The sequence below is a fragment of the Silurus aristotelis genome, assembly GCF_946808225.1.
Source record: "Silurus aristotelis genome assembly, chromosome: 25".
NCBI classification, from domain to species: domain Eukaryota; kingdom Metazoa; phylum Chordata; class Actinopteri; order Siluriformes; family Siluridae; genus Silurus; species Silurus aristotelis.
The window spans coordinates 9,189,003-9,206,488 of record NC_139598.1 but is presented as its reverse complement, the minus strand read 5'-3'; the positions used below and the strand labels follow the sequence as shown (position 1 = coordinate 9,206,488).

At 38.2% G+C, this 17,486-nt stretch overlaps 1 protein-coding gene across 1 annotated transcript; it reads right to left on the bottom strand.

Annotated features, from left to right (window-relative positions):
• Positions 1–310: 310 nt before the first annotated feature.
• LOC310719882 (uncharacterized protein) lies at positions 311–7,070 on the bottom strand. Its single transcript, XM_083530085.1, has 5 exons — positions 6,887–7,070; positions 5,007–5,117; positions 4,801–4,911; positions 4,242–4,306; positions 311–573 (listed from the first exon to the last, which is right to left on the bottom strand). The coding sequence occupies exons 1-4, from the start codon at positions 7,001–7,003 to the stop codon at positions 4,259–4,261; spliced, it is 387 nt and encodes a 128-aa protein (XP_083386211.1). The 5' UTR covers positions 7,004–7,070; the 3' UTR covers positions 311–573; positions 4,242–4,258.
• Between the last annotated feature and the right edge of the window lie 10,416 nt (positions 7,071–17,486).

Below are 17,486 nucleotides of genomic sequence, written 5' to 3'. Positions count from 1 at the left end.
AATGTGTTTCTGTGTAGGTACAGATATGCACAAACTCTACCGCTAGCTGATGGGCCTGCTGAGGTTCATCTTTCTTCCATTGCCCTAAATAAGAATCAGCTCGGATGAACAGCTGCTAAACTCTAAACCAACTACTGCTCATTGCTTTATTTATTTTTTCAATTAAAAATACAGCTCGCTATTGTAGAGGTTTGAGTAGCACTTTTTCTGATCTTTTGCTCAACAAATTCTTTTTTCCTGTTTTGAATTAGTTGTGTTATTTGTCTACAAAGAACCTTAATAAAAGCAAGAATATGAAAAGTTATAAAAGTTATTGTGATGAGCAAAAACTTTAATTAGAATCTCTACAAAATGTAATAACCATTAAATATAAAAAGTCATGACAAGAACCAACAGCACAAAAATAAACACAATGCTAAATATAAAATGACTAAATATAGATTAACTAAATATATGCATCTCAGTATTTGTCTTTAGATTTTTTTTTCTTTTTTCTTTTTCCTTACAAATGTCTCATCTCTTAAACAGACTTTGTGTTCTTCCAGGTCACACTTTTATTGGACCTCTGCATCTCTGTCAAAAAAAAGAGAAATATTTAGTTTCAATTTTGAATACATTTTTGGTCTAACATTTTTTTCTGCAAGCTGTGTTTGTGTGCACTTCCTTCTATAACAAAATTTTAATGCATATGCGGTTGCCCTCCTTTAGTGTAATTATAATTGCTATTTAAGCTGTAATGTACCGTCATATAAAGAAGAGTGTACACCCTTTTTGATTTCTATTGTTTTATGTATCAAGACAATATTGGTTTTTTTTTTGTTTTTTTTATAAAGCCAATATGGAGAAGCCATGTGTGAAAAAGCTAAGTTCATCTTGCAATTCGATAGCTTGTAGGACCACCTTAAACAGCAAAAACTTGAAGTAATTGTGTTCTGTCTGACTAAGTACTCACATTGTTATGAAGAAATTTCGGCTCACTTTTCTTTACATTCTTGCTTCGCTGCATTGAGGTTTGTGGACAATGTGTTTATGGTTATCCCTTAAGGTCACGCCACAGTATTTCAGCATATTCTGTTATACATTTGCTGGTGTGCTTGGGATCATTGTCCTGTTGCATGACCCAACTTTGGCCAAGCTTTATCTTTCAGACAGATGTTTGACTCTAGGATGCTTTGATATACAGAATAATTCATAGCCAACTCAAAGACTGCAGGGTGCTCAGGTCCAGTGGCTGCCATTCAAACCCAAATCAATCAAATCACCCCTCTACCACTGGTTGGTATGAGGTGTTTGTGCTGATATGTGTTTGGTTTTCACCAAATGTGTCTTTTGAGTTTGCTGGTTCATGGAGGAAAACATGTGAGGTAGGTGACAGGTTTACAAATGAAAAATCAGTTGTTACAATCACACTTTCATTTTTACTTTTCCCCATTTAAATGGCACATACAGTATGTACACAAATTCAGCTTGGTGTCTCTCTCCAGGCTTTTACGTTTCTCAACTTTTATTCATTTTGCTTTTCACTGAAACAGAGATCACTAATGAAAATCAAACGAAGGTGTTTGATTCTTAGTACTCACCTCCTCTGGCTCCACCCTCCATTCACAAACTTGTGCTCTGCCTCACACATGTTGCCAAATACCCCTACCACCCAACTCAGGCCAGGAAGCCTGCAGCCAACTCACTCCTGACATGATATTAGTCACTGCTATCTGTGTCACTGGATCGAATCTGGTGCTCTCTATTTAGTGAGATTAGTCAGAGGGCTGATGACATCCAAATAATTAGGCACAAACCTCAGATAATATCAATTTTGTGACGCACCTGCCCATGACCTCATACTTTCAAAAGACCAAATGCACCCTTTTTTTGGGTAGCCGCAAGGTTCTCAGCACACATCTAAGTTGTTGTAAATACCATTACCAATTGTTGCTATAAATGATTAATAGATAGGTAAATGGGTAGCATCATATGCATTATGGGGTCAAAAGATTAAGACACTAGGGCTGTCCTTCATACATTGAAAGGTTGCTTGGTCTTTGAAAAAACAAATAAAAATGTGACAAGCTGACCTATTTCAAATTTATTAAAAAACACTTTTTCTGTGACACATTGGGGTCAAGGGAATCTACCAATGCACCTCAATTAAATAGTGTTCAATGAAAGCAAGCCTCACCGCATTTAGACACCACCATCGGTTAAACCCAAACATTGCCATGAGCTCTTCTCAAATGTGCCTGTTTTTTATGCTCTGCAAATGGTATGACGTGGCTACACACCGCCACCTCTGAGCGTCTCTCTATTTAGTTTTCTTTGAGGTTAATGCACCCGGGCAGATGTGGAAACACAGATGGAAATTCCTGTTGTAATTTGTGAACCTCCATGCATTAGGACAGAGAGAGGTGGTCTCCATATGTGCCTGCGGTGGTTTGAGTCACTGTTTTTGTGTTACATTCTGGTTCAAGTTTTTCTCTTTCCAGAACAATTGCTGGCAATGCCACTGGTACCACCTTTCTTTATGGTTTAAGGAGGTTGAAGTGGTAAATCTGTCTTGACCCCAGCCCCCCTTTTTCTGTTTACTTGACTCAGAGTTGGCATCCCCAACTCGACATGTCACATTGAAGGGCAATTTAGACTTGGCGTGTAATTTATAGTTTGATGCCAGTAGTAATATGAACACTTTCTCTCCCAGTACAAATTCATACAGCTGTTCTTAATTTCTTTTGGGTTCCTAATTTGGGAGATAACATAAAAGCGGTGACGGACCCTTAAGACTCATGTCCTCTGGTTTATCCCTCCATTTACAACTGCCGCAAAGCCCTGCACCCACTGTTACAGTGGTGCTGTGAATTATGGCCAGTTTTCTCCACTTTGGTCTCGTCGTGCCAAAGGACACTGATCCAGAAGCAATGTGGTTTGTTCAATTGCAAACTAAACCCCTAAAAAAACCCATACCTTTTTAGTCTTTTTTAATTGCACTCTTGTTTACTTTAGCATGCTAACTGGGGCGTCAAGACTCTGAGATGTTATACTTTTTTTTATGCAATTTGTCTAAACATTGCATGCCTTGACCTTGGGGTGAAAAATGGAAACTATCGTGAATTTTTTTCCACTTGTGAATAATCTTCCTCAGTGTAGAATGTTGCACTTTAGATTGTTTGGAAATGGCTTCCAATTGTTTGAAAATGGAAAAATTGCTTCTTTAAGATGATGTATATCTTCTTTGGCATTATGTCACAACCCAGAATGCTCCAGATCAGCAAGTGCTATAATTTTAACTTTGATATAGGTCGCCATGTTTGCTGATGATCAGTTAATTAAGGCCATTTAATTAGCAGCACCTGGCTGCCACTTAGCCTCTGAATTATTATACAAGTAGTAAGGGTGTACTACGTATTTCATACGTGGTTCTTAATTTCGACTAGATGTTTGTAAAAATAAACAATGACAGTGCAATGTCAAGTAGTGGTGTTCATCTGAGGTTGTACCTACTATTAATCCTAATATATACCAGATAATATTATTATATTTTGATACATAAAACCATAGAATTCAAATAGAGCATGCTTTCTTTTTCACAAGATGGGAGTTTGCTGTTAGCTCCAGTAAGTTTCTTCAGAGCACATTTTTTTATACATGCATCTGGTTAATATACATATATAAACTGTTTATTTACTTCCTGTTTATGGTTATACGAGGTGGTATCAAAAAGATTCAAGACTAGTTTTGTAACACGCTAACAGATGTCAGCAAAAGGCTGCACACACAGTCGCAGGGAGCACCAACCTTCATAATTGAGTATACCAAAGGCATCGTCCTGTGTACATCAGGAGCTGTGCAAATGGTGCTATTCTGACTGCATGCTCACCTTGTCACCAAGCCCTGAAAATCCAGCTCAAAGGTGACCATATTGACACCATTGCAGAAATCGTAAATAGCAGAAGGTGTTTGACAAGATTCAATAAGAAGACTTCCAGGACATATTTCAATAATGACAAGATACTTGGGAGCACTGTATTGCTGTGCAAGGGGAGTATTTTTTGAATGTGATAGTGTGTAAATAAAGTATTTCCTTGTAAACCAAGCTAGTCTCAAAAACCTTTGATACCACCTCGTATGTCTAGATCTAGAATTAAACACATGCTATTTTGCAATAGCATTTAAAGTCATTATTGATCTCTTTAAGTATGGAATCTAATATAATGTATTTGTGTGTGCGATGTATAAAGTATTGCTTCTACCATTCTAGAAGATATGATCAGGCCTGATCAGCAGCTGCTCCAGCATGTCTTCGAGCTCTCACTACCTGTAGAAGGAATATTAAAAAAATACTTCCTAGTCAGAATTATATGCCATGCTAATAAATATATTGTTATTGTTCTTTAATAACCTCATTGAACTAAAAAGCAGTTTACAACTTCATTTGGTTTCCATAGCAAATTATTGTTTCCATATTCACAAAGATTTCTGCTGCGACATAATATGCTCAATATCTCTGTACAACGATAAATAAAAATCAGAAAAACACAACCTCAGCCAACAGAGAACCCCCTTACAAACTATTTGTCATTTCCACAATTTATATTTCCAGCCATGATTATCATATGTAAACTTTTATCTTACTCTATTGTTATCATGTCTAAATTTAAACCGTACCTGCAATTGGTGCCACTTATATTTACATATTATAATTATAGATATTCGGATTCGAATATGGAACATGAAGAATAATTTTTAGTTAGGGTAAAATGTAAAGTTTAGGCTCATAATTGAGGTCATTGCTACAGTATGCATACATACAGGAAGAGGACTCATAGGGTTGTGACTGAGTAGTGAGTAACTGCCCACTCGTGACCTAGGAGGCAATGGTCTCTTCTTATTGCTGTTTAGATGACGCCTTGATCTGTCAGCCTGAAACAGAAAAAAACTCCATAATAATAATGTTTCTTTTTTATATATTTCATGTTGATATATAGATATAAAGATACACACCAACATAAACACACCTGAATTAGAGTGTTGGGGTTGCCTTTGGCTGTGAAAGCTCCTGGTAGGTTGCTGTGTCTCTGGTGAGATCCTCTCTCATGGTCTGAGTTTGCATGCCTCAAAAACCTTAACTGAAATGGATTTAGTTTTTGTTCATTAAAATCATGCACATTTTTGCTCATGATTATGTTGATTTGTTTTTTTATATAGTGTAATCATCCACTTAACCCTACTGTGAGCTTTGTTAAATAAACAAATCAGTTGGTATAGCTCTAAATGTGCAAGGTTATGTGTGAAGGTGATTTATTCAATACATTTATTTATTTATTTTTTTACTACAGTAATAATTCAATCAATAAATCAAATAAACCACATTCATTCATTCATTCATTCATTCATTCATTCATTCATTCATTCATTTTCTCCCGCGTATCCGTAATTCGGGTCACGGGGGCAGCAGTCTAAGCAGGCCCCCGCCTTCGACTGCTGCCCAATCCTCACAGCACCGTCCCTTACGGTCCCTCCTGCAGGTGGTGAGCCCACGGGAAACCACATTCATGTGAATACTAATTTATTATATGTACTTTCAAATCTTAACAAAATAAAAAATTTTACAATTTTAAATCAAGTAGGTTATTCAATATTTTAAACATTTAAAAGACAGTACATATCATTCTTTATAATAGCTTCAACCCACACTTCCTCATGGCCAATTTTTTATTACTGCAATTTACAATAAACAAGAACATGCTTGGTTTTTATATTGCCCTCATTAAACTAAGGTAAAAAAAAAAGCTTTAAAAAAAGCACATATAATCATATATCAAAAATAGGCACACTTTTAATTAAAAATTAAACTTCAAAGTATTTTTAGACATCAGACTGTTTGGTTTTTACTTGAGTATTTCACTGTCTTTTAACTAGTGTTAATGTTTTTAAAAATAGAAATGGTGGGTGGACCATGCAATTATGCTGAGTGGAAACTTTACCAGACCACTGACTCATGGAAAAGCCAAGGAAAGTTGGCAAGATTCTGTTCTTTTTTTTTTCACTGCAGGGTATATGAAGATGTGAGACCCACTTGGTTTTTTGTCTTTTTTTGTTACTAATCATTTAAATGTTTTCCTGATACCTCAAGTTTATGTTAAGCCCTGTTCTGACCACAAGCTCCGCCTTGACCACAGTGATGTACTTTTGTCAAAAAGAAATAGTTGTGGTCAGCTCAATTTAGTTCAGTTGCAATTGGCTTACACACCAATGCATTCAAACATTCTTTACCATATTTTTTGTTGTGTCCTAATAAAAACAAACACTACACAAACATGAAACTTTAGGAATTTATATATGTATTAAAAAATTCCATGTCTGATTTTCTCCTCAATATGTGTGAATATTGTACATATCAAATTCAGATCAAATCAAATTCAAATCTTATATTTTAATAGATATATTTTTATACAGAGTATGACATAGTGAAATAAAAGAATAAAAGAGAAAAATAAAAAAAAGAGTAAAAGTAACATAAAAATAAATAAAATAATTATAATTATAAAAGTATAATATAACTATTTCAGATGCAATGCATGGTTTAACTGCATTTGTTCAACATTTGATTGTTTTCCACTGGTTGTGGGAATTGTCTAAGAATTGTAAGTATTTATTTTATTTAAAAACTGTCAATGGCTTTTTAACTTTTTTTTCTATTCACTGGTTGTGGGAATTGTCTAAGAATTGTAAGTATTTCTTTTATTTAAAAACTGTCAATGGCTTTTTAACTTTTTTTTCTATTCACCATTACCTTCAAATTATTTATTTATTATAACAGATTTATTGCAGAGGTCTTGTTATAAAGTTTGGTTAAGTTAAATAAAACATATTAAAAGGTATAAAAAGCTCTTACCTTTACCCTTGCAACCTGTCCACTGTCACAATCCATGTCCCCATCTGCACAGTCTAGGGCATGAGTTAGCAGGTAGCCCTGCAGGCACAGCAAGAAAACCCACACTACTGCATTCATTGCTACAAGAGTGTGTTTGTGAGAGAGAATAAGAATGTAAGACTGTCAGCTCGGCAGTTTTCTCTCTGCTTTTTATAGTCCCTGCTCTAATGGAGACCAGATGGGAGACGAGGAGGAGAGGCAAGGAAACACAAACACACACAGAATCTTAGACACACACATTTACACACACATATGGCTCTGACCTCAGGTATTCCATTGCATAACACATAGCATTAAAACATGCACAGAATGTCAGACATGCTTTTTATTTTATGGTGCAGATTCAATTTGAAGAAACTGGCCCAGTCAAACAAGGTTTTGGTAGAAATCAAAACAGTGATTACAGCTGGTATATTCTGCATATCGTCCCACAAAATGTAAGAGGCTGGCAGAAAGATTTGTAGGCGTTTGGATGAGCACTTCTTACCAGCTGCATGATCTAGCCACATAATAGTTGCATTCCATGCTTGTGGGGACTTTGCTGTGTTTTCTTTGAAGTACACTGTGCTATTATTTAAGGGTGTGTAGGAAGATGAGTTCTAAACAATTACCCAGACAGACACATTGCAAAGGTTCATGTATCTGTGACATTTGAAGTCAGGAATAAAACACATTAAGAGATATAAAAGTTTATTTGCACTTTCTAGTAGGCAAATAAATTAAAATTTTGTGCTAAATGTATGGTTTTTTTTTATGCCAAATTACAGACTTGGCAGTAACACATACTTTATCCTTTCGTGTCGGAGAAGCATGATTAATGTGCACGTCTCACTTTTTCTTACTCTTAAAATCTTATATGGTCACAAGTTAACCTGCAATATTAAGGAGTTTTAGAAGACGTCTCATCACTCATAAGACTGGGCCTTGAACTGGCTTAAGACCGTTAATTTAAACACGTCCACTCAGCAGTTCTTACCTGGGCTTCAGGCTCATGAATAAATGCTGACTTTATGAAACAGAAGGTACACATTATTTAAATCTGCCTAAGCACAGCATTTTTTTCTTATTTAAGACTTTTTGATTAGTGACCAAATATTGACATTGATTGTTGTCAGGATTGAAGATCCACACTGAACAAATTAGCTGAGGCTGAAATTATTGGCGATACAATTGAAAGGCATGGCTTCATATCTTTTATGTAAGGAAAAACATAGATTCACCCATGGTACATCTATTGTTTAACCTGCTAATGTATTTGTGACATATAAGGCAATTTCAAAGAATACAAGAAAATATATGTGGGCACTTATCATATATATATACAGTACCGACTAAAAGTTTGGACACCTTCTCATTCAAAGAGTTTTCTTTATTTTCATGACTATGAAAATTGTAGAGTCACACTGAAGGCATCAAGGGCTATTTGACCAAGAAGGAGAGTGATGGGGTGCTGCGCCAGATGACCTGGCCTCCACAGTCACCGGACCTGAACCCAATCGAGATGGTTTAGGGGTGAGCGGGACCGCAGAGTGAAGGCAAAAGGGCCAACAAGTGCCAAGCATCTCTCGGGGAACTCCTTCAAGACTGTTGGAAGACCATTTCAGGTGACTACCTCTTGAAGCTCATCAAGAGAATGCCAAGAGTGTGCAAAGCAGTAATCAAAGCAAAAGGTGGCTACTTTGAAAAACCTAGAATATGACATTTTTCAGTTGTTTCACACTTTTTTGTTATGTATATAATTCCATATATAATTCCACATGTGTTAATTCATAGTTTTGATGCCTTCAGTGTGAATCTACCAATTTTCATAGTCATAAAAATAAAGAAAACTCATTGAATGAGAAGGTGTGTCCAAACTTTTGGTCTGTACTGTGTATATATATATATATATATATATATATATATATATATATATATATATATATATATATATATATATATATATATATATATATATACACTCTCTCTCTCTCTCTCTCTCTCTCTCTCTCTCTCTCTCTCTCTCTCTCTCTCTCTCTCTCTCTGTATTCCCTTCTTTTATAATTCTTTTTTTATATTATCCTTATGAAAATATTTCTATGCTTGGATGGTGATGATGTTAAGGATGTTATGGATAAGCAGTTGTCTTTATTATTTTGGTAATAATTGTAATCACTTTTTATTCTTCTATTCTGTTATTCTACATATTAGGCACATATTATCTATATATCCAGGAACAAAAAAAAAAAAACCATACATACATATTATTTAAAGATCAGCAAGAATGGGCCTTAAAATTAAAAAGTACTTAAATTTTTATTACGAATTTGATAAAACATATCATTTTTTTGTATCTGAATGTGCAACACTGTTTCTTGTAATGCATTACAGTCCAAACCTGCACACCTCAGACTAAAAATGTACTCTTTGGCTTATGGTCATGAGTTTAAAAGGGAACTTTGTGAGTTTGACCAGAACCATGCATAGTTTAGTGAAACAGCCCTGCTGGAACAGTGCTACACTTTGTTGTTTCTAGATGAATTCAAACTGAAGGAATTGCTGACTCCTGATTCCTGATTGGGTACTCTTTGCCAATATCTAAAGGTAGAAACTAGGGTTTCCATTTATTTTGAGTATTTAATTAGAATACAACTTCATAAACACTAAAGAAACAATGATTTAACTGTTTCTATTTATATAAGAAACAACTGCTGACCATGTATTTTGGTCTATCTTTTAGGTATTCAAGCACTGCAATCAATCAATAATCAAGTAATTTCAAATCACCAGAGGTGGCAAAAGTTCACACATTCTTCAATTAAGTAGAAGTACAGATACTCATTTTTTAAAATACTGTGGTAGAAGTTGAAGTACTGACTATACTCTTTTACTCAAGTTAAAGTAAAAAAGTTTGGGCTCTGACATGTACTTAAGTAAAAAGTTGCCTTTACTACTACCTGTTTTAGTGTCATGCTGGTAACTGTATGTCACTTCATATTAATATTACGGCTGTCAATCGCTTAAAAATATTTAACTCCAATTAATGGCATGCTTGTCATGGGTTAACTCAACATTCAACGAAACTTGACCGTATCATTTTTTTTGCATGGACAAATATGGATGCTTTATGCAAATGTATGTTTTTTATTATTAGTGAAACCATACCCAATATAAAGCATTGAGACAAAATATTTTTGTAAAAGCTTTGAAGTTATTGTGGTGTTTTAAATTACGTAAATCATCAGGACACCAAATGAAATCTTTGCTATGTTTCTACACGAATGGTTAATGATGTGATACCGGAGAAACTGTACCTGGTTATGGGTGTATACAAATATATATATAAATATATAGATGATCAACCTGTTTCTTGTAATTATGTATAGTCTGTGTGTATATATATATATATATATATATATATATGTTATTTTTTGTTTCCCCTTTTGAATCAGAGGATACCGAAAGCAAGAGAAAAATTTCTCTGTTCTCAGTCATGTTTACAACGCTGACTGCCTGTGTCTAACTACCCTATGTATGTGGTGCGTTAGAGCCAGGAAATTACAAGTACAAACAGGTTGATGGGCTAAAAAATTGACATTTCACCAAATAGGTTAAAACTATAGTAACGAGCCTGTTTTGGAAATGTAAGAAGTAGAAAGTACAGATATTTGTGTAAAAATGCAATGAGTAAAAGTAAAAAGTTGTCTGAAAAAGCAATAGTGAAGTAAAGTATTGATACCAAAAACATCTTCTTAATTACAGTAACAAAGTATTTGTACTTTGTTACTTTCCACTTCTGCCAGTCACTGATTCCATGTTGTATCTGTCCCAGACCCGATCCTGTATTTATCTGTCTCTTTGCAAATGTGCTGACTAATGATTGCTCTGGTTCTCTAAATCTCCTGTTTGTTGTACTGTGTATATAACAGTCCATTTGCTGCATTTGTGAATTCACTTCAAACATACAGCAAACATGTTTTAGAGGATCTACCAGAATAATCAAAAGTCATTTAGTAGCTTTTTTCTTTGCTTGGGATGTTACATACAATTACATTACAGCATAAAAACACAGACCTCACACAAGAGACCCACACTGTGCATTTTCCTCTTATTTGACTTGTTAGTTGGTATGAGGCTTAATTAGCATAAAATAATAACATAATTTAGCATTTATTCTATTTAGGCAAGAGTCCACAATGTCAATTGTTTTAATGCACTGCCTTTATAAAATTGTTTTAAAAAATGTGGATGTGTCTTAAAGACAGTTATTTGCAGTTTAGGCTCCACCATCTAGTCATCATCTGGAAAAAAAAGGAAGCTTATTGGCTGTATGACTGTGTACTTGGCTCTAGGAAATAGCACCAGGAGATAAAGCACCCTGGGGGGTTTGGAAAAGTTGACTATGAGAGCAGGTGAATGAATATACACTACATTGTACAATTGTATGTGGACACATAAACAAAAGATTCATTTTTGCTTTTATGATTCCCAAACATCCTATTCCACATTTAGTCCCTATTTGCTGTTGTAATAATCTCCACTCTTCTGGAAAAATGTTTTACTAGATTTTGGATTGTGGTTGTGAAAACTTGTGCTTACCAACAGTGGCATTTTTAAAGACAATTACTTATGTAGGATGATGAGGTCTGGGGTAAAGTCAGCATTCATCTCACATGTGGACAATAAGGTTGAGGTTAGTGCTTTAGAGCAGGTTACTTAGAATCTTCCATTCCAATTCATGTAAACCATATCTTAATGCAGATCACTGTGGTACATAGTCATGCTGGAACAAGTTTGTGTCTCCTAGTTTAAGTGTAGGAAAAATTTAATGCTACCAAATCAAAAGACCTTCTATACAATTGTGTGCCTCCAAGATAACATTTTGGAAAAAAAAACATATATGGCTGGAAGAGTCAGCTGTCCCATTATTTTGTCCATATTGTGTAGGCGATGCACTTTAAAAAAATATATAATTTTATCATGGAGAAATAGAGTGGAGAGAGCTGGTTACTGTGGCTTTGGAAATTGTGTTTCCAGACACTGAGGAAGTGGAATCACTTGTGTTCTAGATCCTTTACCAACCTGTGCCTAAATCATTTAAGCTGATAGTTATCAAACCCCTGATTAAGACACCTGATCCTGACCCTTCAGTCAAACTGTCCAGTTATTTCCATCATTGGAGGCTGTAGCACAAAAGTTAAAAGAAAGAAAAAAACAAAGAAAGAAAGATGATCTATAAGGTATGTATACATATATATAAGCACAGTGAAATTCCTTTTTTTTAATATATCAATAATGTTAGGTAGCTGGGGTCTGAGCACAGGGTCAGCCATGATATAGCACCCATGGAGCATATAGGGTTTACAGCCTTTATCAAGGGTTCCGAGTGGCAGTTTGGCGATACTAGAGCTTGAACCCTGACCTTCCAATCACTAACCCAGAACCTTAACAACTGAGCTACCACTTCCCCTTATGCTCATGCATGCATAGAAATCACGATATGTATCAGGCATGCTTTAGTCCTCATCATAGCAAATAGACGCAGTGGTTAAAGTGTTAAATTATCTGCTACTCTCCTCTGATAATGGCTGTGTCTCCTTGCATGCGTTACTAGATCGTAGGGCAGCATTTGACATAATGTTCATAATGTTCTCTTTTAGACTAGAAATGTACATGGCTTTCTACTGGTTTAAGTCTTATCTGACTGATTCAACCATCTAATTAATCAGTTTTGTAATGTTAATGGTTACAATTATTGGGGGAAAGTTTGGTGTTCCACAAGTATCTGCCTCAGGCCCACTGCTTTTTATTCTCACGGTGAAATTATTAATTAACCTGCCATTACCTTCCTTAGTTATGCTGATAATACATAGTTGTATGTTTCAGTAAAGCCAGATGAGAGAGATCAGCTTAATAATGTTGAGAAATGCTTAATGGACATTAGACATTGGATGCTTATTAACTTCCTTCTACTTAAGGGTGAGGACTACTATTACTAGGACCTCATGCACTATCACACCTTCTTCGTGCTTCACAGAGGGAATCAGATATTTAGGAATTGTCTATTCACCTTCTGTATCAGTTATACTCTGTATCAAGTCAGTTAGAACCAAAAATCTTAAATTTGGATCTTTTCTGCTTGTTGTTATCCAAAAGTAATGCTTTCTTTTCTGCAATTCGACTATGAAAGCCTGACTGACTGAAAAGTCTCCTATGAACAGCGCATGTTGAAATTTGTCTGCCTGAAAAACAGTGTTGTGCTAGTTACTAAGAAATCGTAACTAGTTACAGTTACTAGTTACTTCATTCAAAAAGTAACTCAATTACTTTGTTGATTACTTACACCAAAAAGTAATGCGTTACTGTTAAAAGTAACTTTTTAGTTACTTTTTTAAAGAACTTTTTTAATGTTCCCATTAATGCCCTTTTATGCGTTCTGGTCTATACAAACACAAAACTGATTTAAACACAAAGTAATTTTTAAACACTATTTTATTTTAATCAGACCAGCACAAACTGAATATATCACAAGGACTTCTGAAATAAATAACAAAACAAGCTGAATAATATATTCAGAATAAAAAACTAAAGTGGCTTCTGCATCATAAAAGCTGTTGTGTTGCGCCCTTAAAAATGTTCCTTTTACAGCTTAAATATGAAAACTATCAACAATCTACAACATAACACCGGGTTAGCTTCTAGCTTCTAGCTTTGTCGAGGCATGGAGTTTCTGGAGGAGCCTCGACAGATTGGAGGTGCTGCTATCGCAGTAGATACGACCTTCGAACCAGAAAGACACAGCTTACATTTGACTAAAAAGTTTTTGGTCTTTATGCTCAACTAAAGGGAAATAATGAGCATATTTCCACTTTGAGAAACTCGTCTTGCTCTCGCCTTGACTCGCCATTACTGCTGCACAGACCCGAATAAACGGAAACACGCCCACAGCGCGTCTTCTTCGTGTTTACAGTGGTTGATCCACCAATCCTACAATGCGTCGCTGCTGTAAACAGGTTAGACTGTAGGCTACACTTCAGCCAAAATTAATTCATTTAAAAAAGTAACAGACAATGCACCATACGGTAACGGTGACGGAGTTACTTTATTTAAAAAGTAATGCGTTACAGTATGAGTTACTGTCAAAAGTAACATATTCTGGGTTGTTTTATTGTTTTATTGTTTTTTGTACATTTTTGTACTATTTTCCATAGACATAAAGAAAATTAAGCAGTCATTTTGATATAGTCACTACAGTGGATCAAGAGTAATGAATGCAACGTAACCCTTTCTTCAGAAATAATTGTAAACATCACACTGAATTTGTACTGAAGGGGAACAGAACATTTACATCTTCAATTATCTTTGGTTTCTGTGATGTGCAATTGAACAGAAAACAGAATCAGGCATGTTATTCTCACAGTTACTTTATCCTTTTATCCTTTATCCTTTTTATCCAAATATAAATGCCACTTTTTAGAAAATTAAAAAAATATATACATAGTTAAAAAATCCATGAATCATCCTTGGAGCAGGTATTGATGCTAGATGCCCTGAAAACAAACAAAATAATATGCAAGGCTATTTTATCCATAAACTGATCATCATCACTGTACTCTGCAACATCGTATCAACATCGTAGCATCTGCTATAAATGGACAGTCGGCGCAACCCAGATGAAGATGGGTTTTCTCTTAAGTCTGGTTCCTCTCAAGGTTTCTTCCTTATGCCATCTCGGGGAGTTTTTCCTCGCCACAGTCGCCACCGGCTCGCTCATCAGGGACAAACTTACTTATAAAAGAACATGTTTACGTTTAATCACCACATTATCTGTGTAAAGCTGCTTTGAGACAATATTCATTGTTAAAAGCGCTATACAAATAAAAATGAATTGAAATGAATTGAATAAAGGATAAAGGAGATTAAGGAGATTACAAACTTTGCTCATTTTAGACCAGTCAGCTAAAAAACCTTAACCTTACCTACCTACTTGGATCCTCTACTGATAACAAGGACAAAATATTATTTAATCTATCATAGTCACACAGATTAATCGTTGTTGCTTTTGTTACACCTAGAGAGTGTTTGGCAGGGTTGGGTGAGTTTACAGTGTTGAACACTGATTTAGATTTCAACACTATGTACATTAAAATGTTGTTTGCACAACCCAAAACAGAAGTACCAATTAGGTTATTTAAAGTTTATTTGATATAACCATAAAAAGAGAAGAGGTATTTTTACTGTTTAAGGACACAGAGCATAAGATGGAGTGCTGCCCGAGGATCGGGCAGCAGTCGAAGGTGGAGGCCTCGACAACCCGATCCCTGGACACGGAAGCTAGCTCTAGGGACGTGGAATGTCACCTCGCTGGCGGGGAAGGAGCCTGAGATTGTGCGTGAGGTTGAGAGGTTCCGACTAGAGATAGTCGGGATCACCTCTACGCACGGCCTGGGCTCTGGAACCACACTCCTCGAGAGAGGATGGACTCTTTACAACTCTGGAGCTGCCCATGGTGAAAGGCGTCGGGCTGGTGTGGGTTTGCTTATAGCCCCCCAGCTCAGCCGCCATGTGTTGGAGTTTACCCCGGTGAACGAGAGGGTCGTTTCCCTGCGCCTACGGGTCGGGGATAGGTCTCTCACTGTCGTGTGTGCCTACGGGCCAAACGGCAGTATAGAGTACCCGGCCTTCTTGGGGTCTCTGGGAGGGGTGCTGGACAGTGCTCCGACTGGGGACTCCGTCGTTCTACTAGGAGACTTCAATGCACACGTGGGCAGCGACAGTGACACCTGGAGGGGCGTGATTGGGAGGAACGGCCCCCCTGATCTGAACCCGAGCGGTGTTCAGTTATTGGACTTCTGTGCTAGTTACAGTTTGTCCATAACGAACACCATGTTCAAGCATAAGGGTGTCCATCAGTACACGTGGCACCAGGACACCCTAGGCCGCAGGTCGATGATCGACTTTGTGGTCGTTTCATCTGACCTGCGGCCGTATGTCTTGGACACTCGGGTAAAGAGAGGGGCGGAGCTGTCAACTGATCACCACCTGGTGGTGAGTTGGATCCGATGGCGGGGGAGGAAGCTGGACAGACTCGGCAGACCCAAGCGTACTGTGAGGGTCTGCTGGGAACGTTTGGCCGAGCCTCCTGTCAGAGAGATCTTCAACTCCCACCTCCGGCAGAGCTTTGACCAGATCCCGAGGGAGGCCGGAGATATTGAGTCCGAGTGGACCATGTTCTCCACCTCCATTGTCGAAGCGGCCGCTCGGAGCTGTGGCAGTAAGGTCTCCGGTGCCTGTCGAGGCGGCAATCCCCGAACCCGGTGGTGGAAACCGGAAGTAAGGGATGCCGTCAAGCTGAAGAAGGAGTCCTACCTGGCCTGGTTGGCTTGTGGGACTCCTGAGGCAGCTGACGGGTACCGGCAGGCCAAGCGAACTGCAGCCCGGGTGGTTATCGAGGCAAAAACTCGGGCCTGGGAGGAGCTCGGTGAGGCCATGGAGAAGGACTATCGGCTGGCCTCGAAGAGATTCTGGCAAACCGTCCGGCGCCTCAGGAGGGGAAAGCAGTGCCCCACCAATGCTGTTTACAGTAGAGGTGGGGAGCTGTTGACCTCAACTGGGGATGTCGTTGGACGGTGGAAGGAATACTTCGAGGATCTCCTCAATCCCGCCGTCACGTCTTCCATTGAGGAAGCAGAGGCTAAGGGCTCAGAGGCGGACTCGTCCATCACCCAAGCTGAAGTCACCGAGGTAGTAAAGAAACTCCTCGGTGGCAGGGCACCGGGGGTGGATGAGATCCGCCCTGAGTACCTCAAGTCTCTGGATGTTGTGGGGCTGTCTTGGCTGACACGCCTCTGCAGCATCGCGTGGCGGTCGGGGACAGTGCCTCTGGAATGGCAGACCGGGGTGGTGGTCCCTCTTTTTAAGAAGGGGGACCGGAGGGTGTGTTCCAACTATAGGGGGATCACACTTCTCAGCCTACCTGGGAAAGTCTATGCCAGGGTACTGGAGAGGAGAATACGGCCGATAGTAGAACCTCGGATTCAGGAGGAACAATGTGGTTTTCGTCCAGGCCGTGGAACACTGGACCAGCTCTATACCCTCTACAGGGTGCTGGAGGGTTCATGGGAGTTTGCCCAACCAGTCCACATGTGCTTTGTGGATTTGGAAAAGGCATTCGACTGTGTCCCTCGCGGCGGCCTGTGGAGGGTGCTCCGGGAGTATGGGGTCGGGGGCCCTTTACTAAGGGCTGTCCGGTCCCTGTATGACCGAAGCAGGAGCTTGGTTCGCATTGCCGGCAGTAAGTCAGACTTGTTCCCGGTGCATGTTGGACTCCGGCAGGGCTGCCCTTTGTCACCGGTTCTGTTCATAATTTTTATGGACAGAATTTCTAGGCGCAGCCAGGGGTCGGAGGGTGTCCGGTTTGGTGACGACACGATTTCGTCTTTGCTCTTTGCAGATGATGTTGTCGTGTTGGCTTCATCAGACCAGGACCTTCAGCATGCACTGGGACGGTTTGCAGCCGAGTGTGAAGCGGCTGGGATGAGAATCAGCACCTCCAAATCCGAGGCCATGGTCCTCAGTCGGA